This window comes from Microcaecilia unicolor, chromosome 2, assembly GCF_901765095.1.
Source record: "Microcaecilia unicolor chromosome 2, aMicUni1.1, whole genome shotgun sequence".
Taxonomy (NCBI): domain Eukaryota; kingdom Metazoa; phylum Chordata; class Amphibia; order Gymnophiona; family Siphonopidae; genus Microcaecilia; species Microcaecilia unicolor.
Genome location: NC_044032.1, coordinates 282,212,818 through 282,239,652, shown reverse-complemented (window position 1 = coordinate 282,239,652; position 26,835 = coordinate 282,212,818). Strand labels below are relative to the sequence as shown.

The following is a 26,835-nucleotide window of genomic DNA, read 5'->3' as shown; positions in this document are numbered from 1 at the left end:
GTCTTTCAGAGATGCCCTCGACAAGGGTTCAAAAGGCGGCTTCTGTAATGCTCTTAGCACCAGATTGAGATTCCATGCAGGCACCACCGAGTGCAGAGGAGGGCGCAGGTGATTAACTCCCTTGAGAAAACGCCCCACATCTGGCTGCGAAGCCAGGGAAGCACCCTTCAGGCGGCCCCTGAAGCAAGCCAGGGCCGCTACCTGGACTTTAAGGGAACTGAGCGACAGGCCTTTCTCCAGACCTTCTTGCAGGAATGCCAACACTGAAGAAATTGGAGCAGTGAAGGGAGAAAATGAGCCTGCTTCACACCACGCTGCAAAGGTACGCCAAACCCTGGCGTAAGCAGTAGAAGTAGAGCGCTTCCTCGCTCTCAGCATAGTGGCGATGACCTTGTCTGAGAAGCCCTTCTTCCTCAGACGCTGCCGCTCAATAGCCAGGCCGTAAGACCAAAGGGGGAGGGATCCTCCATCACCACGGGACCCTGATGCAACAGGCCCTGCTCCACTGGCAGCCGCAGAGGATCGTCGACTGAGAGCCTGATCAAGTCCGCATACCAGGGACGTCTGGGCCAATCCGGACCCACCAGGATTATCCGGCCTGGATGCTTTGCCACCCGGTCTAGCACCCTGCCCAACATGGGCCAGGGCGGGAACACATGGAGAAGCTCTTGTGTCGGCCACTGTTGGAGAAGAGCATCTACTCCCAGGGATCGAGGGTCCCGTCCTCTGCTGAAAAAGCGCGGCACTTGGCAATTGGCCGATGACGCCATCAGATCTAGGCTCGGCTGGCCCCAGCGCTTCGTGATGTCCAAGAACGCCTGAGCAGATAGCTGCCACTCTCCGGGCTCCAAGGTATGGCGACTGAGAAAGTCCGCCTTGACATTCATGACTCCGGCAATGTGGGCCGCTGACAGCTGTTCCAGGTTCGCTTCCGCCCACTGGCATAGATTCATGGCCTCCCTGGCTAGAGGGGCGCTCTTGGTACCTCCCTGGCGGTTGACATAGGCCACAGCAGTGGCATTGTCCGACAGGACCCGTACTGGCTTCAACGCCAGTACCGGGATGAACTCCAAAAGCGCCAACCGAATGGCTCTGAGTTCCAGGAGGTTGATAGACCACTTTGCCTCTGCAGGAGACCAGAGCCCCTGCGCTGTCCTTCCCAAGCAGTGGGCTCCCCAGCCCGTCAAAGAGGCGTCCGTCGTGACGACAATCCACTCTGGGGTCACCAGAGGCATTCCTGCAGACAACTTGTCTGTCTGCAGCCACCAGCTCAGCGCCTTACGCACTGCTGGGTCCAAGGGAAGGCGCACAGCATAATCCTCCGACATCGGAGTCCAGTGCTGCAACAGAGAGTGTTGTAGTGGTCTCATATGAGCCCTGGCCCAGGGCACTACTTCCATCGTGGCCGTCATAGAGCCCAACAGCTGCACATAGTCCCAAGCCCGAAGAGGAGAGGCTACTCGGAACTGGTCCACCTGAGCCTGAAGTTTGACAATCCGATTGTCTGGCAGGAACACTCTGCCCACTTGGGTGTCGAAACGAACTCCCAGATACTCCAGGGACTGAGTTGGGCGCAGCTGGCTCTTCTCCCAGTTGATGATCCATCCCAGGGAGCTCAAAAGAGCAACCACCCGGTTCACAGCTTTGCCGCACTCTGCATAAGAGGGGGCTCGGATCAACCAGTCGTCCAGATAAGGATGGACTTGTACTCCTTCCTTTCGCAGGAAGGCCGCGATGACCACCATTACTTTGGAAAAGGTCCGCGGAGCAGTAGCCAACCCGAAAGGGAGGGCTCTGAACTGGAAGTGTCGTCCCAGGACTGCAAAACGCAGGAAGCGTTGATGAGGAGGCCAGATGGGAATATGCAGGTACGCTTCCTTGATGTCCAAGGAAGCCAAGAACTCTCCTGCCTTCACTGCCGCTATAACAGAGCGGAGAGTCTCCATGCGAAAGTGCCGCACTTTCAAGGCCCGATTGACCCCTTTGAGGTCGAGGATAGGCCGGACAGAACCTCCTTTCTTTGGTACCACAAAGTAAATGGAGTAACGTCCCTTGCCAATCTGATTTTCTGGCACCGGAACGACCGCACCCAGGCGGGTCAGGTTGTCCAAGGTCTGCTGCACTGCCACAGCTTTGACCGGAGACTTGCAGGGAGAGAGTACAAACCCGTCTCTTAAGGGTCGGCAGAACTCTAGCTTGTAGCCGTCTCTGATGACTTCCAGCACCCAAGCGTCTGAAGTTATTGTGGTCCACTGGCCCAGAAACGAGGACAGCCGTCCTCCAATCTGCACTGGGGCGTGGACCAAGGCCCCGTCATTGGGTACGAGACCCTGGGGGAGGACCGGAGGGAGCACCTCCAGGACAGCGGTCTCTGCGAAAGGAATGCTGCTTGGGGGAGAAATTCCTCTTGAAGGAAGAGGGGGCAGAGGAGCCCGACCTGCCCGGGCGGTACCGACGGGCTTCCTGAAACCGTCCTCTGGAGGTACCGGAACGAGTACTAGCCCGAGCCCTGACCTCTGGTAACTTCTTGCCCTTAGACGTGCCGAGATCGGTCACGATTTTGTCCAGCTCGACCCCAAAGAGCAGCTTGCCTTTAAAAGGCAATCTAGCCAGGCGGGATTTAGAGGCGTGGTCAGCAGACCAATGTTTCAGCCAAAGCCACCGCCGTGCAGAGACTGTCTGAGCCATGCCTTTAGCTGAGGCTCTCAAGACATCATACAGCAAGTCTGCCAAATAGGCTAAGCCCGATTCCAGGGCCGGCCAATCAGCCCTCAAGGAAGGATCCGAGGGGGAAGCCCGCTGCACCATAGTCAGGCACGCCCTGGCCACATAGGAACCGCAAACCGAGGCCTGCAAACTTAAAGCAGTCGCCTCAAAGGACGACCTTAAGGCCGCCTCCAATCTTCTGTCTTGGGCGTCCTTTAGGGCCGTGCCACCTTCCACCGGCAAAGCCGTTTTCTTAGTCACCGCAGTGATTAAAGAATCCACGGTAGGCCACAGATAGGCCTCACGTTCACTTTCAGGCAAAGGATAGAGGCGGGACATAGCCCTAGCCACTTTGAGGCTCGCTTCCGGGACATCCCATTGAGCCGAAATTAAGGTGTGCATGGCATCATGCACGTGGAAGGTTCTAGGCGGGCGTTTCGTCCCCAGCATAATGGCAGAGCCAACAGGGGCTGAGGGAGAGACGTCCTCCGGAGAGGAAATCTTCAAAATGCCCATGGCCTGCACTAACAGGTTGGGCAAATCCTGTGAGCTAAAAAGCCGCGCTGCAGAGGGGTCATCCGCTCCAACCGAGCGGGGATCCGTCTCCTCCAAGGAATCCGCAAAGGACCGTTGGGAGAACTCAGATACGCTGCCCTCATCTACATCGGAGGAGACAAGGTCCTCCAAGGCCTGGGAATCAACCCGAGGGCGTTTACCTCCGGGGACCTCAACCTCTTTACCAAACGAGGGAGCAGGGGCAGCGTTTTGCATAAGGAAGGCCTGATGCAGCAGCAAAACAAACTCGGGGGAGAAACCCTCCAGACTGTGCACTTCCGCAGCCTGGGCTACAGCCCTAGACGCACCCTCAACCGGCGCTCGCAAGAGCGGGGGAGAGACATGCTGCGCATCCAAAATGGCGTCCGGCGCGACACTCCGCGGAGCCGCGCGGGAAAAACGGCGCTTAACTTTAGCCGCTTTGGTGCCGTCGCCCAAATTAAGGGCGTCCATGGCATTAATGTCTCCCTCAAGGGCGGCCCACGAAGAAGCCGTCCGAGCCGCGTGGCCGGCCAAGATGGCGGAGGCGAGCAGCGGGGGATGGGCGTTTATGGCGGGAAAAACCGCCACGCCGGAGGAAGGACCGGGACACTCATCGGTCACGAAACTGTCACCCAACAAGGGCGAAACAGACTTTAAGACCCCCGCATCCCCTCTAGAAGCGCCTAAGCGATCCGGGGAGCGACTCCTTGCGCCCTCGCCCTCTGACCCCATATGCCACGTGGAGATCAATCGGGGAACCCCCTGCCCGCTATAAAAAGGTAAAAATTACCTGCTTTCCGCTCCGAGCTGTAACGACCTGGTGTCCCAGTGAGTAGCTGCAATAAACGTTTAAATAAACGTCGAAATAAACGCCTTTAAGGACGTTCAAAAATTTTTTTTTTTTTTTTTTTTTAACGGAGCCAGCGGGAGGGGGGAGAAAAGGAGGGACCTGGCGCCACCAGGTTTGCACTTGCTCAAGAAGAGCCCTCAACCCCAGGCACTCAACAAAACCTAAAAATTAGGCTTGGAGGCCTAGCCAGAGCTGCTGCTGTGTGTGACCACCACCTGCTGAGATAGAGAACATACTGAGGAGTTTCCGGCAGCACATGACCACATATAGGGAGGCAAAAGGATTGCTCTCTATCTCCACCTGCTGGTAGATGGACACAACCCACCAGTCTATGGATTGATCAGCTTGATGATATGGAAGCATTTTTAAACATTATTCAAGCTGATTTTGTGTAGGACAAGTAAGAGTATCTAGGGCCTTGCCCTCAAACCAGACGGCAAATCTCTTTCACTTAAACAAATAACACCTCTTAGTAGAGTCTTTCCTGGAAGCAAGCAAGATTCTGGACACACCCTCAGGCAGATTCAAGTTTAATAAGCAACTTATTATACCGCCCAAGGGGCAAGCCATCAGAGCGGTTTACATTGTAAATCCATAGGTAATAATAAAAGCAGAAAAGAATTCTATATTCAATAGGAGAGAGATAGGTACAAAGCAAGAGGAAAAGAGAAAGGAACAGTTAAAGGATACCCAACCCCCCCCCCCCCCCCCCCCCAACACACCATCTGGTGGTGACCACAGAATCAGTGATCTGCGAATTGTGGCTAAGGCCAAAAGCAGCAATAAACAAATAGTTCTTAAGTTGAGCCTTAAAAGCAGGCCAAAAGGTTTCCAGTCGGAGTGCTATGGGAGCATGGAGGAGAGATGAACACTGTGAAGTGAGGGAACTTACACCAAACTATCCTGAAAGGAACAAAGTGTCTGAGAGGGGCAGTAAGGAATAAGATATTGCTTTAGATATGATGATTGATCCGAGTGGCAGATTTTACGAACCAACAGGAGCAGTTTATAAGTAATCTGAAAAGAAATGGGTAGTCAATGCTCTTCACAGAGGAGAGGGGAACAAGCTCATACTGCATAGCACCAGTAAGAAGATATATGGCTGTATTGTAAACTATCTGTAGGTAATGGATATCTTTTTGTGGAAAGCCTTGAAGTAGGGAATTACAATAGTCAAGACTTGAAAGAACTAAATAGTGAAGAAGGACCCAAAGGGCGCAAACTCTATGCTCTCAACATCCAGGCCATGAGGGCAAGGGACTAGTGGTTGGGATGCAGAAGGGATCCCTTGTTCTGTGTGATGAGGGTTGTAACACACTCCAATCTCTCCACAGTTCTTCAGAGGACAACTCCATAAGATGAGGAAACCAGATCTGCCTCGGATAATGAGGGGCAATTAGGATCACAGTTCCCTGATTTTGCTTGAGTTTCAGCGAAGTATTTCTATGAGAGGTATTGGGGGATACACATGCAGAAGACCTGTCCCCCAATGTACGAGAAAGACATCTGACGCTAGTCTACCATGTGACCTGAGCCTGGAACAGAACTGGGAGACTTTGTTGATGAGAAGAGTGGTGAAAAGATTCAAAGAGGAAGATCTACATCCATATTGAGAGACCACTTGTGAGGTTGCATGACCATGCTCAGTCTTGTCTGCCAGGCTGTTGTCCTTTCTCACTAGGTACGTGGCTCGCAGGACCATCCCTTGAAGGAGGGCCCATTGCCACATCCCTATCACTTCCTGACACACGGGGTAGGAGCCCATATCCCCCTGCTTGTTCACATAGTATATTGCAACCTAATTGCCCATTTGGATGAGGATAATTTGGTTCTCTGACCGAACTCTGAGCTCCTCATCCCAGGTTGGACACATCTGTTGTCAACACCTTCTGAAGGGAGTGACCCAATTCTGGAAGGGCCTGGATGACATCTGCACTTGATCTCTCTCAAATGGAGATGAGCCATGGAGTAGCATGCACTGTGGAGGCCATGTGGCCTAACAATCTCAACATCTGAAAAGTTGTGATTTAATCTAAATCTAACCTCTTACATACCGTGGTATCCCCAAATTTGGGTCCAAAATGGTTTACAAAAGATAAAAATAACATGGCAATTCCCATTTAGTCGGAGATCCTTCAATTTAAACATTTCTGAAATAAAAACGTTTTGAGCGCTCTAAAAAATAATTCATATGAAGATAAACATCTCACTGAATAGGGCAGCAAATTCCAAACTTCCACAGCTTTTTAAGAAAACAAAGATTCCAATAATCCTTTAAATCTTAAGCCCTTAAAAGAAGGATAAATCAGTATTTAATTAGACCACAATCTAGAGTTACTTCTCCTAGAAGGAATCTAAATTAATATTGAGATTCAGTTAGGTGTTAGACCATGTACAATTTTAAATGTAAAACATGCCAATTTAAATATAATTCAAGTTTTTACTGGAAGCCAATGGACTTCTGTCAGCAATGGAGTCACATGATCATATCTTGATTTCCTAAAAAAAAAAAAAAATCAACCTTATAGCAGTGTTCAGCAATAACTGTATTTTTTTTTCAACATCTTAGCTGAAATACCTGAATACAGAGAATTAACACCTGTGACAAGACCAGGGCCTGGACCAAAACTACAAATTCTGATTCACAAAAGTAGGAACGAATGGTTCTCAATTGTTTAAATTAAAAAACATTTTTAATATTAAATGATTTACTATACTTGAACTTTTCTCGACAAGGAAGAATCCACCAGAAAACCCAAAATCTTGGTTGAGTTAACTATCTCTAAACTATCTTTCCCATTTAAAAGAAGAGACAAGAAAATAGGTGGTTTGTGACCCATCCAAAGAATTTTTGTCTTGGTGGCATTTAACTTTAGTTTATCAATAGAAGCCCAAGCCTCTATCTTCTCAATATAGGAAATTATTTTAGAACTCTAAGACAACGAATCCCCTGATAAGGTAAGTATTACAAATATACTATACTATACTATAATATACTATTAAAGACTTATTAATCATCACCTCTCTTAATCAAGGTTCAAGGTGAGTTACAATCATGAAAAAAATACTGAAGCAGTCAGTCAGGAATTAATAGCTGAACATAAGCAGTAAAATTATAAGAAATTACATTTCTCTTAGTCTTGATAACAGATAAGTCTTGAAAGCTTTTCTAAATAGAACACTACTACTAACAGAATGTATCTTCAAAGGAAGATCATGCCAGTGATGAACTGCAGAAAAGAAAAAGGAATGAGAAAAAACAGCTTTGCAACAAATATTTTTCATATAGAGCAAAATGCTAACAGCAAATAATTACAAAGCCTAGAGCTAGTCCTTGACTGTAACAAACTTACTAATTGAGATCCATCCTTAGGACCTAGTCCATACAAGAATTTAAAAACAAAACAAAGTGTTTTAAAATGATCTGAGATATAACCAGTACCCAATGTAAAGTACTCAACAAAGAGGTTATATGATCTATTTGAGTCTTTCTAAATGTTAACCTGGCTGCTGAATTTTGGATCATCTGAATCCTTGAGAGTTGCTGAGAGGTTAAACTCAGATATAATGAATTGCCATAACCTAATAAGGACAAAATAGTTAACTGAACAATAATTCTAAAATGATCTTTTAAAAATAAGATCTTGGCAGTATCAGTTGTTTCAATTTAAAATAAGCTTATCAAATTATTAATCTGAGGCTCCATGGTTAAAGCGAATGCTACATACCTGTAGAAGGTATTCTCCGAGGACAGCAGGCTGATTGTTCTCACTGATGGGTGACGTCCACGGCAGCCCCTCCAATCGGAAACTTCACTAGCAAAGTCCTTTGCTAGCCCTCGCGCGCCCGCGCGCACCGCGCATGCGCGGCCGTCTTCCCGCCCGAAACCGGCTCGAGCCGGCCAGTCCAGTATGTAGCAAGACAATACACTTCAAGGGAAGACACAACTCCAAAGGGGAGGCGGGCGGGTTTGTGAGAACAATCAGCCTGCTGTCCTCGGAGAATACCTTCTACAGGTATGTAGCATTCGCTTTCTCCGAGGACAAGCAGGCTGCTTGTTCTCACTGATGGGGTATCCCTAGCCCCCAGGCTCACTCAAAACAACAACATTGGTCAATTGGGCCTCGCAACGGCGAGGACATAACTGAGATTGACCTAAAAAATTTACCAACTAACTGAGAGTGTAGCCTGGAACAGAACAAACAGGGCCCTCGGGGGGTGGAGTTGGATCCTAAAGCCCAAACAGGTTCTGAAGAACTGACTGCCCGAACCGACTGTCACGTCGGGTATCCTGCTGCAGGCAGTAATGAGATGTGAATGTGTGGACAGATGACCACGTCGCAGCTTTGCAAATTTCCTCCATGGTGGCTGACTTCAAGTGGGCTACCGACGCTGCCATGGCTCTAACATTATGAGCCGTGACATGACCCTCAAGAGCCAGCCCAGCCTGGGCGTAAGTGAAGGAAATGCAATCTGCTAGCCAATTGGATATGGTGCGTTTCCCTACAGCCACTCCCCTCTTGTTGGGATCAAAAGAAACAAACAATTGGGCGGACTGTCTGTGGGGCTGTGTCCGCTCCAGATAGAAGGCCAATGCTCTCTTGCAGTCCAATGTGTGCAGCTGACGTTCAGCAGGGCAGGAATGAGGACGGGGAAAGAATGTTGGCAAGACAATTGACTGGTTCAGATGGAACTCCGACACAACCTTTGGCAGAAACTTAGGGTGAGTGCGGAGGACTACTCTGTTGTGATGAAATTTGGTGTAAGGGGCCTGGGCTACCAGGGCCTGAAGCTCACTGACTCTACGAGCCGAGGTAACTGCCACCAAGAAAATGACCTTCCAGGTCAAGTACTTCGGATGGCAGGAATTCAGTGGCTCGAAAGGAGGTTTCATCAGCTGGGTGAGAACGACATTGAGATCCCATGACACTGTAGGAGGCTTGACAGGGGGCTTTGACAAAAGCAAACCTCTCATGAAGCGAACAACTAAAGGCTGTCCTGAGATCGGCTTACCTTCCACTTGGTAATGGTATGCACTGATTGCACTAAGGTGAACCCTTACGGAGTTGGTCTTCAGACCAGACTCAGACAAGTGGAGAAGGTATTCAAGCAGGGTCTGTGTAGGACAAGAGCGAGGATCTAGGGCCTTGCTGTCACACCAGACGGCAAACCTCCTCCAATGAAAGAAGTAGCTTCTCTTAGTGGAGTCTTTCCTGGAAGCAAGCAAGATGCGGGAGACACCCTCTGGCAGACCCAAAGAGGCAAAGTCTACGCCCTCAACATCCAGGCCGTGAGAGCCAGGGACTGGAGGTTGGGATGCAGAAGAGCCCCTTCGTCCTGCGTGATGAGGGTCGGAAAACACTCCAATCTCCACGGTTCTTCGGAGGATAACTCCAGAAGAAGAGGGAACCAGATCTGACGCGGCCAAAAGGGAGCAATCAGAATCATGGTGCCTCGGTCTTGCTTGAGTTTCAACAAAGTCTTCCCCACCAGAGGAATGGGAGGATAAGCATACAGCAGACCTTCCCCCCAATCCAGGAGGAAGGCATCCGACGCCAGTCTGCCGTGGGCCTGAAGCCTGGAACAGAACTGAGGGACCTTGTGGTTCACTTGAGATGCGAAGAGATCCACCAGGGGGGTGCCCCACGCCTGGAAGATCTGTCGCACCACACGGGAATTGAGCGACCACTCGTGAGGTTGCATAATCCTGCTCAACCTGTCGGCCAGACTGTTGTTTACGCCTGCCAGATATGTGGCTTGGAGCACCATGCCTTGACGGCGAGCCCAGAGCCACATGCTGACGGCTTCCTGACACAGGGGGCGAGATCCGGTGCCCCCCTGCTTGTTGACATAGTACATGGCAACCTGATTGTCTGTCTGAATTTGGATAATTTGGTGGGACAGCCGATCTCTGAAAGCCTTCAGAGCGTTCCAGATCGCTCGCAACTCCAGAAGATTGATCTGTAGATCGCTTTCTTGGAGGGACCACCTTCCTTGGGTGTGAAGCCCATCGACATGAGCTCCCCATCCCAGGAGAGACGCATCCGTGGTCAGCACTTTTTGAGGCTGAGGAATTTGGAAGGGACGTCCCAGAGTCAAATTGGAGCAAATCGTCCACCAATACAGGGATTCGAGAAAACTCGTGGACAGGTGGATCACGTCCTCTAGACCCCCGGCGGCCTGATACCACTGGGAGGCTAGGGTCCATTGAGCAGATCTCATGTGAAGGCGGGCCATGGGAGTCACATGAACTGTGGAAGCCATGTGGCCCAGCAATCTCAACATCTGCCGAGCTGTGATCTGCTGGGACGCTCGCACCCGCGAGACGAGGGACAACAAGTTGTTGGCCCTCGCCTCTGGGAGATAGGCGCGAGCCGTCCGAGAATCCAGCAGGGCTCCGATGAATTCGAGTTTCTGCACTGGGAGAAGATGGGACTTTGGGTAATTTATCACAAACCCCAGTAGCTCCAGGAGGCGAATAGTCATCTGCATGGACTGCAGGGCTCCTGCCTCGGATGTGTTCTTCACCAGCCAATCGTCGAGATATGGGAACACGTGCACCCCCAGCCTGCGAAGCGCCGCTGCTACCACAGCTAGGCACTTTGTGAACACCCTGGGCGCAGAGGCGAGCCCAAAGGGTAGCACACAGTACTGGAAGTGGCGTGCGCCCAGCTGAAATCGCAGATACTGTCTGTGAGCTGGCAGTATCGGGATGTGTGTGTAGGCATCCTTCAAGTCCAGAGAGCATAGCCAATCGTTTTGCTGAATCATGGGGAGAAGGGTGCCCAGGGAAAGCATCCTGAACTTTTCTTTTACGAGATATTTGTTCAGGGCCCTTAGGTCTAGGATGGGACGCATCCCCCCTGTTTTCTTTTCCACAAGGAAGTACCTGGAATAGAACCCCAGCCCTTCTTGCCCGGATGGCACGGGCTCGACCGCATTGGCGCTGAGAAGGGCGGAGAGTTCCTCTGCAAGTACCTGCTTGTGCTGGAAGCTGTAGGACTGAGCTCCCGGTGGACAATTTGGAGGTTGTGAGGCCAAATTGAGGGTGTATCCTTGCCGGACTATTTGGAGAACCCACTGATCGGAGGTTATGAGAGGCCACCTTTGGTGAAAAGCTTTCAACCTCCCTCCGACAGGCAGGTCGCCCGGCACTGACACTTGGATGTCGGCTATGCTCTGCTGGAGCCAGTCAAAAGCTCGCCCCTTGCTTTTGCTGGGGAGCCGCGGGGCCTTGCTGATTCGCACGCTGCTGACGAGAGCGAGCGCGCTGGGGCTTAGCCTGGGCCGCAGGCTGTCGGGAAGGAGGATTGTACCTACGCTTGCCAGAAGTATAGGGAACAGTCTTCCTTCCCCCGAAAAATCGTCTACCTGTAGAGGTAGAAGCTGAAGGCTGCCGGCGGGCGAACTTGTCGAATGCGGTGTCCCGCTGGTGGAGAGACTCTACCACCTGCTCGACTTTTTCGCCAAAAATGTTATCCGCACGGCAAGGCGAGTCCGCAATCCGCTGCTGGATTCTATTCTCCAGGTCGGCGGCACGCAGCCATGAGAGCCTGCGCATCACCACACCTTGAGCAGCGGCCCTGGACGCAACATCAAAAGTGTCATAAACTCCTCTGGCCAGGAATTTTCTGCACGCCTTCAGCTGCCTGACCACCTCCTGAAAAGGCTTGGCTTGCTCAGGGGGAAGAGCATCAACCAAGCCCGCCAACTGCCGCACATTATTCCGCATGTGTATGCTCGTGTAGAGCTGGTAAGACTGGATCTTGGACACGAGCATAGAGGAATGGTAGGCCTTCCTCCCAAAGGAGTCTAAGGTTCTAGCGTCCTTGCCCGGGGGCGCCGAAGCATGTTCCCTAGAACTCTTAGCCTTCTTTAGGGCCAAATCCACAACTCCAGAGTCATGAGGCAACTGAGTGCGCATCAGCTCTGGGTCCCCATGGATCCGGTACTGGGACTCGATCTTCTTGGGAATGTGGGGATTAGTTAATGGCTTGGTCCAGTTCGCAAGCAATGTCTTCTTCAGGACATGGTGCAAGGGAACAGTGGACGCTTCCTTAGGTGGAGAAGGATAGTCCAGGAGCTCAAACATTTCAGCCCTGGGCTCGTCCTCCACAACCACCGGGAAGGGGATGGCCGTAGACATCTCCCGGACAAAGGAGGCAAAAGACAGACTCTCGGGAGGAGAAAGCTGTCTCTCAGGAGAGGGAGTGGGATCAGACGGAAGACCCTCAGACTCCTCGTCAGAGAAATATCTGGGATCTTCCTCTTCCTCCCACGAGGCCTCACCCTCGGTGTCAGACACAAGTTCACGGACCTGTGTCTGCAACCTCGCCCTGCTCGACTCCGTGGAACCCCGTCCACGATGGGGGCGTCGAGAGGTAGACTCCCTCGCCCGCATCGGCGAAGCTCCCTCCGCCGACGTAGTCGGGGAGCCTTCCTGGGAGGTGGCCGCGGTCGGTACCGCACGCGGTACCGACGTCGGGGACCTCAACCTGGGCGATGGGCCAGCCGGCGCCACGCTCGACGGTACCGGTGGCGCAAGCACCGCCGGTACCGGAGGGGTAGGGCGCAACAGCTCTCCCAGAATCTCTGGGAGAACGGCCCGGAGGCTCTCGTTTAGAGCGGCTGCAGAGAAAGGCTGAGAGGTCGATGCAGGCGTCGACGTCAGTACCTGTTCCGGGCGTGGAGGCTGTTCCGGGCTGTCCAGAGCGGAGCGCATCGACACCTCCTGAACAGAGGGTGAGCGGTCCTCTCGGTGCCGATGCCTGCTGGGTGCCGAATCCCTCGGCGACCCAGAGCTCTCGGTGCCGACACGGGGAGGAGACCGGTGTCGATGCTTCTTCGATTTCTTCCGAAGCATGTCACCGGAGCTCCCCGGCACCGACGAGGAGGACGTCGAATCCATCCGTCGCTTCCTCGGGGCCGAGACTGAAGAAGGTCGATCTCGGGGGGGCTGTACCGCAGGAGCCCTCAGGGTAGGCGGAGACCCACCCGAGGGCTCACCGCCACCAGCAGGGGAATGGACAGCCCTCACCTGCACTCCACCCGATGCACCACCGTCCGACGACATCAGCAGACGAGGTCCTGGTACCACCGACGTCGATGCAGCTATCCGATGTCTCGGCGCCGATGCAGAGGCCCGATGCCTCGATGCACTCGATGCAGGGGCGGCCGAGGAAGATGGTCTGGACGCTGACGACGTCGATGCACTCGAAGATCCCGGTGCCGATGCCGACGAAGAGCCCGAGAACAACACGTTCCACTGGGCTAGTCTCGCTACCTGAGTCCGCCTTTGAAGCAGGGAACACAGACTGCAGTTCTGAGGGCGGTGCTCGGCCCCCAGACACTGAAGACACGACGAGTGTCGATCAGTGAGCGAGATAACCCGGGCGCACTGGGTGCACTTCTTGAAGCCGCTGGAAGGCTTCGATGTCATGGGCGGAAAAATCACGCCGGCGAAATCAAAAGCCGAAATGGCGAAATTTGAAGCACCAAATTTAGAGGGAGAAAAAATCTCGACCGAGGCCGAAAAGAGGCCTACCCCGACGACGAAAGAAAACTTACCGGGGCAAAAAAGCTGGAAGTACGGGGAGGATTTACACGAAACCCGGCGGGGGGTTTCCGGAGCACTTCCCGACTAGGACAAAGCTTTCCCGAAGGAAAAAAACACGTTCAAAACAAATTGGACGCGCGAGGTCGACTTTCCGGGGCTCGACACGGCGAAAACACGACCGTACCGAGTGCGGACAAAAGAAGACTGGCCGGCTCGAGCCGGTTTCGGGCGGGAAGACGGCCGCGCATGCGCGGTGCGCGCGGGCGCGCGAGGGCTAGCAAAGGACTTTGCTAGTGAAGTTTCCGATTGGAGGGGCTGCCGTGGACGTCACCCATCAGTGAGAACAAGCAGCCTGCTTGTCCTCGGAGAAAGATGAATACAAAACTATACCCAAAACTTTAGAAGATTTTTCTACACTTAACGATAACCCATCACTAGCTCATCTAGAGAATCTTGTCCAATTCCCAGGAAAACCACAATAGCTTTGTTTTTTTCAGCATTAAGTTGAATTTATAATTGGATGGCCAGTCTTTTCCCCATTTTATACAGTCATTAACCTCAATCCTTGTTCCGATCAACAAGAACCAAGAAAAAAATATCATCTGCATAAGACATCACGAGCTCTCCAGGCTTCAACAAAATTTGACAAAAAGAGTATATATATATATATATATATATATATATATATATATATATATATATATATATATCTCCAATATAATAAAACGCACCTCCAACATTCTGAAGCTGACTGCATGGCTGAGGCATTCCTGCTCTCTGTATCCATCTCCTGAATTGACATCACGTACTTCCGGGTTCGTCACAAGCAGAAGTGACCAACCACACGAGGTTTCTCGGCTTCAGAATGTTGGAGGTGCATTCTATTAAATAGGATTGGTCAGTTCCTTGAAGCACAGCCAGAGCTCAGCGTCCTGCACAGTAACGCTCAGACACCAGAGAGAGAGGGGGGGGCTGACACCAGAGAGAGGAAGGGAGGGGGGGCCTGACACCAGAGAGGAGGGGGGAGGTATCTCTGTCACACACACACACACTCTCTCTCTCTCTCACAGTCAATGTCTTTCTCTCACTCTCACACACTGTCTCTCACACACTCTATGTCTCACACTGTATCACATTCACTCTCTATGTGTCACACAGTCACTCACACACTCTCTTGGTCTCATACACTGTCTCACAGAGAGTCTGTGTCTCACACACACTCTCTCTCCCGCACACACTGTATCTGTGTGAAACACACTCTCTCTCTCACACTGTGTCTCACATACGCACTTGCACACACTCTCATTCTCACACACACACACTCTCTCTCACAGACACACTCGCACCCAGACTCACTCACTCTCTCTCTCACACACACACACTCGCACATTCACTCTCTCTCTCTCTCACACACACAGTCACTCTCACATACACTCTCTCAAACATACACAGTCCGAGGAAAACCTTGCTAGCGCCCGTTTCATTTGTGTCAGAAACGGGCCTTTTTTACTAGTATATATATATATATATATATATATATATATATATATATATTATTAAGAAGTGGAGAGATAGGGGAACCATGTGGAACACTGCAGGATGATTCCCATGAAAAAGTATAAATACCATCCTTTAACACTGAATACCACCAATTCCTTACAAAAAAGTCAAACTAGTTAAATACAGTAGCACTTATACCAATTTTTGATAGTATATTCATCAAAATGTCATGGTTTACTATGTCAAAGGCCACAGAAATATCAAATTGCAGCAAAATCAGTTCACTGCCACGGTACAGAACACGTCTTACTTCATAAGTCAGATACAATAACAAGGTCTCTGTACTGTGAAAGGATCTAAAGCCGTATTGAGTGTTGTGCAGAAGATCTTTACTTTCTATCTACTTTGTTAATTGTTACCCTATAGCAAACTCAAGCAATTTTGCAAAGAAAATTGGCTTGAAATTAGAAACTAAATATTGGTCTCCATTGGATTGTTTAAGTAGAGGTGTCAAAACAATATGTCCTATGTTTTGAGAAAACCATCCCTGTTTTAATGAAGAGCTAACAAACAAAACAAGACAATTCAATAGTTCAGCTGAAGGATCTTGTAACAGATAGAAAGGAATAACACGAGGCCAAAAGGCAAAAAGCGATACTGGTAGTGGTGTTTCCCTACTCGGAATCTGAGATACTTGCTGTGACTGGGAAGTATCGATATGTGGGTATAAGCATCCTTCAATACAGAGAGCATAGCCAACCTCTTTCCTGAATTATGGGAAGGAAGGTGCCCAGGGAAATCATCCTGAACTCTTCTTTGACCAGGAATTTGTTCAGGGCCCTTAGTAGGTCTAGGATGGGACTGAATACCACTGTTTTCTTGGGCACAAGAAAGTACCTAGAATAGGATCACTTCCATTCCCCTGGTGGTTGGGGCTTCTAGGGGCAGGACTGATGAGGGTGACTGGTGCTGGGACTGTGGCTACTGGGCAGAGTGAGAAGGCAGCAGAAGCCTACGCCTTTGAGAGTAGTAGGTCCTTCTCCGAGGCATCCTACAAGAGGAGGATGCAACTGGAGATTGCAGAGAGAGGGACTGGATTGAGCCAGTGTGCTTCTTGAAGAGGTCAGCGACCTCCTTCACCTTGTCTGCAAAAAGATTATCTCCTCGGCAAGGTATGTTTATTAATCTCTCCTGAATCGCTGGTTAAAGGTCAGAGACACATAGCCATGAGAGTCTGTGCATCCCTACACACATGGCAGACATTATGGGTGCAACATCAAAAGTGTCATAAGTGCTCCTAGCCAGATACTTTCTGCACTCCAACTAATTACCAGCACTGGCGAAGCTCAGCGGCCTGCTTCTGAGGCAGAGAATCTGCAAGACTAAAAGTACTGTGTAGCAAAGACTTCAAGTAGATGCAAGAATAGAGCTGGTAGGACTGGATGCAGGCAATAAGCACTGAGGCCTGATAAACCTTCCTCCCAAATGAGTCTAGTGTCCAAGCCTCTCTATCTGAGGGAGGCAACAGATGAGTCCTGGAACTCCTGACTTGTTTGATGGCGGATTCAACTACCAGAGTGAGGCAATTGAGTCCTCTCGAATCCGAGAACCTTCTGGATATGACCTGCACAGATAGGGGAGATTCTCAGTTCTTTGTCAGTGCATCTTTAAAGACAGGATGTAATGGAACCGTGATCCCTTCCTTAGGAGGCGAATCATAATCCAGGACAGATATCATCTCTGCCCTGGGTTCCTCCTCTGTTTCCAACTTAAATGGGAAGGCTGAAGCCATCTCCTTCACAAAACATATGAAAGAAAGACCCTCAGGTGGAGATTTGCGCCTCTCTTGAGGTGAGGTGGGATAAGAAGGGACTCCATAAAAGATAAAGACTCCTCTTCCAAGAAGTAATGAGGATCCTATTCTGAGTCTCTTGAGTGGTCCCAATCAGACTCCTCACAGTACTCAGATTGATCAGAATGAATCTGTGCCTGCCCCAGCAGTAGATGAAGTACAGCTCTACCCTCAGACTCCAGGGAAGTTTCCTCCCCCAGTGTTGGCAGCGGTCCTGCATGGGTCGACATTGACGTCAACACCTATCACTTGGCGTAGAAGACTGCTCCACAGGCAAGGTAGGAGGCTCAAGAATAAGCAGGAGCTGAGAAACAGCTGGCACATGAGCCTTCGATACCTCAGTGGTATGCAGCTGTAGCATTTGTGCCAGCTCCTTCCTGAACATGGCTCGGTACTGCTCATCGAATGTAGGTATCGGCAAAGGCTGGGGAGCCAGGACAGGGACAGCCTGCGAAGGAGCTGGTGCTGAACTAAATGGGAACCTGGCTGCCTGGAGATTGGTGCATAGGCACCGTGACCAAGGAGGGGAAGCACTTCTCTCAGTGCGGTGGCTTTTCAGGTACTGGTGATGCCGATGCCACGGAGCTCCTGGCACTGTGCATCGAAGAGGACTGATGCTTGTGCTTCCCCCGATGCTGAGCACTGCAGTCCTTTGGTGCTGATGAGGATGATGCCCAACCCATACACATCATTGGTGTTGGGTCTGATGCTGACTGGTCCTAGGGCCAACCATCAGCACCTGATGTTGAGGGAGGTGGAGACGACCTTGATGGTGCACTCCCAGTGGTAGCTGATGTCTGAGCAGCCATTGAGGTTGATGCTTCCTGTGCCAATGCTGATGGATTGACTTTCAAGGAGCCAAAATGTCTCTCCTGCTGGACCTAACATGCAGGAGAGACTCACCTGTACTTGTAATCAGCGAGGACAAGAGTTAGGCTCATGGGTAGGCCCAAGGCACCCAATGCACCAAATATTTGTAAACAATTGATTTTGTGTTTACCTGTTCCACTACATTCAGGATTTTATAGATCTCTATCATCTCTCTCTCTCTCCTCAGCTGTTTTTTATCCAACCTGAATAACCTTAGCCTTTCCTCATATGAGGAGTTTCATCCCCTTAACCATGCAATTTAATAACTTTGAATTGTTTCATGTCATCTGCAAATTGTACCACTTCACCATTATTACCACTTCCAGATCATTTATAAATACCATACATAATTGACTATAAGTCAAGAAATTTGTGCTAGAAAAATCATCCAAAAAAACGGGGTTGAATTAACAGCCATAGCCCCAGGTTAAATATATGAATTCGTAACTTGGGAGGGGGTCCGAAACACGGTGAAATTGCAAGGGTAGCTGTGGGTGATGGTCGCAGTTCTTGTGCAGACTGCGCAAGTGCCAACATTCCGTGGCTACCTCACAATGCACGGAGCCCAGGAAGAGTGCTGCAAGAAAGGTCCCAGCTCTGCCAGAGCCTCAGGGCTGACTGGGCTGCATTGCAGCACATGACATTACACATCTGTGTTTGTGGGGCGGGGGGGGGGGGGGGGGGGGGGACAGCAGAGACGGCATGCTAGATCTGTTTGGTGGGGTGTGAGTGAGTAAACAGAAGGACATGCTGGCTGGGGAAACACATTAGTGAGGCAAAATAAGAAGTGTGTGTGGCGTCGAGTTATACACGGGATACATCAATTTTCGTCATTTTTAATCCCAAATTGCCCTTGACATATACTTGAGATTGACTTATAGTCAAGTATATATGGTATGTTAAAAAAAAAAAAAAAACACCAGTTCCAGTACAGATCCTTGCTGTACTTTTTCTAGTAAATGTCTTGGTGTGGGTCATGGGGATAGCTATTCTTTATGGATCCTGCTCATCTTGAGAAATTTCTTGTAGAACATTCTTGGTGACTGTACTTATTTTTGTCTCTTTGTTATTAAATAGGATGGGATATACAGGTAATTGATTAGTGAGGTATACTTATATTTATTTATTTAAAAAAAAAAAAAACCTTTTATACCACTTATAATTAAGTGGTGTACAACAGAACATACAAAATATCAAAACATATAAAACAGTATGCCTCTTAAGAAAATACCTCATTCTGCATAAAATATATATTTTTTTAACTTACTAGGCTCCCTTAATGTGGATTTGAATACCAATAATTTGAATAGTGACTGCTTGTAATTACTATAGTGGTTTATCCTGTACTAAATGTGTACTTCGACTATATTTCACAAAATAAAAATATATAGATAAAAAGTCACAAGGCGATGCACGGTAAGAGGGGAAAATAAAACAATGCACTCACTGTTTCTTCATGCTCCTTCCAACAGTCATAGTCGGTTGCCATAGCAACACTCGCATAGCAGATTCCGGCCTCCTTGGCGAGTACCACCTCAGGAACTGTGGTCATGTTGATCACGTCGGCTCCCCAGAGACGAAACATCAAGCTTTCTGCCCGGGAGCTGAAACGGGGTCCCTCAATAGTTACCACTGTGCCCTTTGAGTGGCACTTGATCCCAAGCTTCTTGGCCACCTCAATAAGAACCTGAAAATTGTCAACAAAATTCCATTAGTAGTGGATATATGTGTGTGTGTGTGTGTGTGTGGCTGTGCGTTGTGCATACATTTATTATTTTTTTATTTTTCCAAATTTATATCCTGCTTTAAACCAAAGCAGATTACAATCAAACATACATAATTTAAAAACAGAGACAAAAATACACCATATCAATCACCACTCCAGTAATTCTCAAAACTAACTTTGCGTTCATCTCTCAGAATAACTACTTGAACAATGTGTACATTATTCAATCAACACAAATGATTCACCTAAGGTATTTCACTTGAGTTCCAAGCACAAGATGTTTGTCTTCACCGAGATCATCACTGTCATGGTTAATGTTCTCTACCTTAGCCTAGTGAACTTCACTAGTGTAATAATACCGTTACTATCAGCTATCAAGGCATAAGCAAAACGTTTTTTAGAGCATCATTCATTCTATAATTTTATGGATAGTACACATCAGTAAATGCTTGCTCCCTATTATGGTATAGTCTCAAAGTTCCATGCTCAACCAGCAGTTCTCCAATATCTAGAACAGGTTAGTGCAAGGTTTGGTTGTTTTCGGGGAGGCTTGAACAGGGGAAAGGCTTGGTTCTGAGGACAGATACCCTGGCCAGTGGACTAACCTGAAAACACTGGGTAAAAAAACCCAAATCCCCAGAGAGAATGGCTTCAAAGACAGCCTAACACTATGACCCCTGAGGAACCAGATTGGTTGAGGAACCAACAAAAAGGGATTTCCAGGAACCAGAAAGCATTCCAGACAACTTTGAAGGCTGCCAAGTTTCCTGCCAAGGAACTTGGGTCCTGTGTTCTGCCTCAGTACTTGCCCTATACCTGGACTAGGCTGACCCACCTGTTAATGATATTGAGTCTTGGTTCCCTATTGCAAAGATCAAAACTGACCTATTCAGTTCAAGTTATACTGAGTAACAGACACAAATGCCTAGACCTGTACCTGACCTTCTGTCTGTTTGTTCTTTAGGAACCCAGAGAACAATCTGCAGGAACTTGACAGTGGGTCGGGAAGCAGCCAAAGTGCAGTATTCAAAACTGGCCTCCAAGTTGCTTTAAAACAGATTACTCTGTAAAAGACATTTTTTTGCTCACCAGAAGTATAAATCGCGATAATAGCCCTCCACAACCTTCAAGAAGCATTTCAGGTGTAGTGGGGAGATGTACAACTATTTTGGCGGATTGAACTGTTTGTGGAGATAAAGGAAAGGTCTATTATTGAAAGCTGGAACAAACTTTAGCAATATATATTATTATAAGAATCGTTGCACAAATGTATTGCACTGGGGAATGCAGACTCACAATCCTAACTAAAAAGGTCCTGAATCCAAAGTGACTTGGAATTTAAGAAATATTGGCAGAAACACCCCCTCCCCCCGCTTTCCATGTTTGCTTCTATAGTTTTTTTTGCCTGACTCTTGGCTTTTTGGCTGTAAGGGGAAGGGTGTTCCTTAGCTAGGGATGCTAAACTATGATCTATGCGCTTTATTAGCTAAAAAAAATCCCTGAGAAGTAGATTCATGGAGTTAGCCACAAAGGTGGACTAGCAGTACAAATAGGCCAGGCTCCACGGATTCTCTTGGGACTCAGACAGTGGTAGGGGTGGGGGAAATAGGAATGTGTAAGAGATTCTTATGGTTAAGTGCACTTTTTGTACTTTTTATGAACCTATATAAGTTGAATGGAACGAAGAAATAGCCTAATGGTTAGAGCAGTGGGGTAGGAACTGACCAGCCCAGGTTTGAATCAGTGGCTCCGCCTGTGGCCTTGAGAAAATCATTTAACCCTCCATTGCTCTAGATCCAACGCTGGGTGGTCTGGGTCATGCCCCCCCCCCCCCCCCAACCACGTTGAGAAGAAGCAACATAGTGGTCCCTCACAGTGCACAGGAGAAGGCAATGGCAAACCACTCATATCATGCTAAGAAAACCACAAAGGGAGGGGGCTCAATGTGTGGTTGCCAGAAGTTGGGTCAACTCAACAGCACATCTGGTTCTGGATATGTCGAATAAATTTTTAAACATTGTCAGTCAGCCTCATTCACAGTCAACCTTGTTTTTATTTATCTATTTTTTTTTTTTTGGGGGGGGGGGGGGGGAATCCTACTTGTCAACACTCTCCTCAGGTACAGGTTCCAAGCACCAAGCAGTCAGGAACCAGTGGAGTCTACCCAAGGAAGAGTCCTTCCAGGTCAGCCTCAGCCCCATGAATGCCCACAAAGGGGTGCTATATACAGTGTCATAGCTACACAGAACAGATACAAAGAAGGTGCTTGGTTCCTTGCAGAACTGGCCTTGCCACTAGGCAGATTAGGCAACTGCTTAGGGTGGCAGCATTTGGCGAGAGGAGGGGGAGCAGAAGTGCAGCATGTCTTCTCCCCTTCACTGCTGCTATTCCCACCCTCCCTCTTTCCAGGGCCAAGCAGACAATGCAGGGTATTTAACCACAGGCCCGTGCTCAAGCACTGCCCCCCCCCCCCACCAGGAACACCTGCACTGTACAGGGGCAGGATGCAGCAACACTCAAGAGCAGGACTATGGTTAAAGACCTTGTGCCAGCACAGAATCCATTTGTCCCTTCAGTCCTAGAAAGAGGGAGAGGGCAGCGCAATCCCAACAGAAAGAAGAGGGGGAGAAGATGACAATGAACAGAGAGAGTAAGAAAAGGCAGATGCAGGACTTGGGGGGGGGGGGGGGGGCGGGGAGTTGGAGAGCAAAGGGAGATGCTGGACTATAGGGGTAAGGAAGGGAAGAAGAGATGCTGGACTACAAGAGGAAGGGGTAAGGCTTTTAAGCCACCCCTGGGGTGGGGCACAAAGGAATAGGATACCCTTGAGCCAGCTCTGGTTCCTTGCAGCAGTGTGGGGTCAGATTCTATGGCAACGTATGTGACATTTTGTAGCATTGTGTCTGCACTGCATAAAATGCCTATACCATGCCATTGAATAAGCTACTGAATGGTGAAAAATAATTGCACACAGATGGTTATTTTACTTAAGAGACAGTGATAACACACTGTTTTAATAACTATTTACTGATAGTAAAACTGAACCCTTGTGGATCTTCCCGACTTACATGCTAGTTTAACAAGCGGCGGAGAAGGTTGTTTAGCATACTGCTGAAATGCAAATCCGGGAAAGAACAGGATGTCTTGACCTGCATGCTCTTATTCAGTGTTAAAGCACAAGCTTAGTAAATAGGGCTTTGGTTTGAATTCTGTTCACCTGTCATCTGTTCTATTTCAGCCGTTTAACTGCGCTAATGGTCTGAGTCACAAGTTCCTTCACATGAGATAAAATGATTTTTGCATCTCATTAAGGTGCTCATGACTGAGCTGCTCACCATATTTCTAAAGTCTGTGGCTGGATTGCCTGCAGCAACCTCTGAAGATACAAGGCTTTTCTTTTTACTAAAATGATTGTTTTTCATATAGAAATGTTTTTAAAGAATGCATCTGTGGCAACAAGCTAAAGATATGGCAATTTCTGCATCCACAGAATCACAGACGAGGGGACTTCAGATGTAAATTAATCATACAAGTAAGGAACAGGATTCCAGATCAATGCAAATTACAAGGAATTCTGCTCCTGCAGTAAAACTGCTCTGCTACAATTCATTGCATCATGAGGCTAATTTTCAAACCAGAGAAAGTCTCAAAAACGGCATAAAGTGGCATGGATTTAAGACGTTTTTCTCTGCAGTGCATCCAAATCATACAAGGGCATGTCGGGGGCGGGATTTGGGCGTTCCCAAAACTTGGACATTTTTCTACCATAATGGAACAAAACAAAAATGTCCAGGGCTAAAAGTTAGACGTTTTGGTCTAGACCCATTTAAATCACACCTAAATCACAAAAAGGAGCCCTAAATGATAAGATAACCACTGGAGGGATAAAGACATGACCCCCCCTTCCACCCCCCCCAAAGATGTGAATGAAACAGTACATACCATCCTCTATGACAGCTTCAGATGTTATGGCCAGGCCTATTGGAGCAGCAAGCAGGTCCATGCAGTGACCCAGTGGTCGATGTTGTGGACTGTAGATAAGGCCCATATCCCACTCTGGTATGCTTGTGATGGAAAGTGTGAGCCCTCCAAACCCCACAAAATAACCTACTGTAACTACATTTATGTATTTATTTAACAATATTTATAGCCCACCCATCCATCTGAGCAGTGTACAATAAACACACATATATATAGTTGACACTTGCAGACATAAGGGCTATTGTAGTGGTGTACAGTAGGTTTTTGCTGGGTTTTGGAGGTAATGGTGAGATGTGTACCTGGGACTTTTATGTAAAGTCCACTGCAGTGCCCCCTAGGGAGCCCCACTGCTCCGCTGGTATGTCTGTGTGGCCAATCTACTAAGAATGCTGCCCCCACCCCCATATCCCAATGACTTGGTTTGTGTTTTTTCCTTGGACCTTTTTTTTTTTTTTTAATGGTCCTAAAAGTCAGACGCACTGAGCAGAAAAAAAGTCTTCAAATGGCCATTTTTGAAACAAAAAGTTGGACATTTTTCTGTTTTGAAAAAGGCCATATTCACTACTGGAGTTTTGGATGTTTTTCACAGAACATCCAAAATTGGATTTAGACATATTGAAAATGCCCCTCAAAATGTCATCAGCAAAACTCTTTCATGTTTCAAACTGGATTTCCTCCTTGCTTCCTATGTGCATATGCCAGCATAGATAAATTAAATGGGTCATGGAACATTTGGTACAGAAGCCACTGTGCTTATCATCACCTGATAATTCCCCCTCCCCCCCACCACACACACACTCATTCCTCCAAACCACCTTCCCATAACCCTTTGACCATGTAAGATACAAACTAGTAGCTCCCACGTAACCATACCTTAACCAACCCCTTTCAAGATGCCTGAAGCTGCTTTCTCATCAGCAATTACAATAAGACTGAATTGAATGGCTACACTTTTTTTTTTTTTTAGTCATTATAACCTTAATTTGGATTCCCTCAGAAGAATGGCTTTATACAGACTCCAGGCCCCACATGAGCCTCTTGGAACACACAGACACTAGGTGGTTGTGTGTCTGTTGAAATTAAGAGGCATCCATGAGGGAAGAGTTTAACATTCTGAAACAAATATCTCCAGTGATTTAAAACATCATAATTATTTATTGTGATTAATAAAACCAATCAGCTTCCTCAACACCAGAAAAGAGCACGCTTCTCGATTTGGAGTACTCAGCCTCCTTCCCCAAAATTAAAGAAGTTGTGGCACATACACAGAACCAATCATTTTGAAAATTAGACATATCAAATTATTAGGGACATGCTGAGCTCCATGATAGTTTTCACAGCTTTTGGAAGTGCATTCCAGAGTTGTGTGCTTATATATGAGAAACTGGATCCATGAAACCGCGCTTCTTTGGGTCCCTAACACAAGTGGATCCCCGACATCAAAATCTCTTTTGGGAAGTACGAACTCCCCCTCAAATCACAAGTCAGGAACCTTGGAATACAGTTAGATTCAACACTTGCTCTGATTCCCCAAATCCAAGCAACCTTCAAGCGCTGCTTTTACTATTTGCGACAGCTACACGGCCTCTCTTCTTACATCGAGAAAGTTAAATCTTATCCCAGTTGTGCATGTCATGATAACATCAAGATTACTGTAATGCACTCTAGAATGGTCTGACTGCCAAGGGGCTGCACCAGCTCCAACTGATTGAGAATGCTGCAGCAGGACTAATAGAAGGTTGAAAGTGACGTGACCACATCACACCATTTTGTACAATACATGGCTAAATTTAAATCTCTACATCTGATCTTGAAGGCCCTTAAAGGAAATGGCCCTGAGTACCTGAAGAATAGGATGATCCTCTACACACCTCCAAGTGGCCAAACAGGTTGAACAAGCAACGGTCAAAGCCAGAAGGCTGTTTAAGTGCATAAGAAGAGGGATGACCAGCAGGAAGAAAGAGGTGATGATGCCCTTGTATAAGTCTCTGGTGAGGCCCCATTTAGAGTACTGTGTGCAATTCTGGAGACCGCACCTACGGAAAGATATAAACAGGATGGAGTCGGTCCAGAGGACAGCTACAAAACTGGTAAGTGGTCTTGGACATAAAAGATATAAGGACATGCTTATAAACCTCAACATGTATACACTGGAAAAGGGCAGGGAAAGAGGATATATGATAGAAACATTTAAATATCTCAGGGGCATTAATGTACAGGAAGAGAGCCGTTTTCAAATGAAGGAAAACTCTGGAATGACGGGTCATACAATGAAGTAAGAGGAGACAGGTTTAGAAGGAATCTAAGAAAGTATTCATTTATGGAAAGGGTAGTGGAAGCGTGGAATGGCCTCCCTGTGGAGGTTGTGGAGACAAGGACTGTGTCAAGATTTAAGAAAGCATGGGCAAGCATATGGAATCCCTTAGGAAAAGGAGGAGTTAAGGGTTACAGAGGATGGGCAGATTGGATGGGCCATTTGGCCTTTATCTGCTGTCATATTTCTATGTTACTAAGGACACTAAGGTCCTCTCAAGGACTATCACTATCCACACCCTCTCCAAAAGAGAATTACACAATGTGAAACCAGCAAGCGAGCCTTCTCCGGAGTAGCCATACTGCAGCAGGACATGTTTATCCACTCCTACCCTAGCTGAGATAATATTTAACCATCTCTCTGGCCTCATGTGCACCTTTCTTTACATTAGTCACCTTATTTTCTAACTCCTCTTACTCTCTTACCTATCTATTATGTTCCATCTTTGCTTATACCCTACGTTGTCAATTAAAATGTTATATTACGTATTATGTTGACATTGTAAGTATACTATGCCATACTTTGTATTATTTGAATGTATTTACTGCTGTAATTATCTATTGCTCATGTTTGATTTATTCTTACTGTACACCGTCTTGAGTGAATTCCTTCAAAAAGGTGGTAAATAAATCCTAAAAAATAAAACAAATACTTTGAAAATGACCTTCTTCCCTATTCGGATTTTGGACATTTTGTGTCTAAAATTGAACTTGGAGGTCATATCGAAAATGCTCCTCTATGTAAGTCTATGTGCTTTGAAAATGAGCACTATAGTGAAATACAATAGTCCAGAGATGACAAATAACAGCCTGAATCAACACTCTGAAATGCTAAGGAAAGAGTAAAGATTGAACAGGTAATAGAGACAGAGAAAGACAGTGATATAGAGAACAGTGCCACTTTCCTTTTACTGTACCGGACCACACTCCAGCTTAAAGAGTGC

The 26,835-nt window shown here is 47.9% G+C and overlaps 1 protein-coding gene across 1 annotated transcript in view; it reads right to left on the bottom strand.

Annotated features, from left to right (window-relative positions):
• The window catches only part of MTAP (methylthioadenosine phosphorylase), a 166,387-nt gene that overhangs the window by 24,562 nt on the left and 114,990 nt on the right, over positions 1–26,835 (bottom strand). The window contains exon 6 of the mRNA XM_030192434.1: positions 19,319–19,558. Coding sequence (XP_030048294.1) covers positions 19,319–19,558 — 240 coding nt within the window. The remainder of the gene's footprint in view (positions 1–19,318; positions 19,559–26,835) is intronic.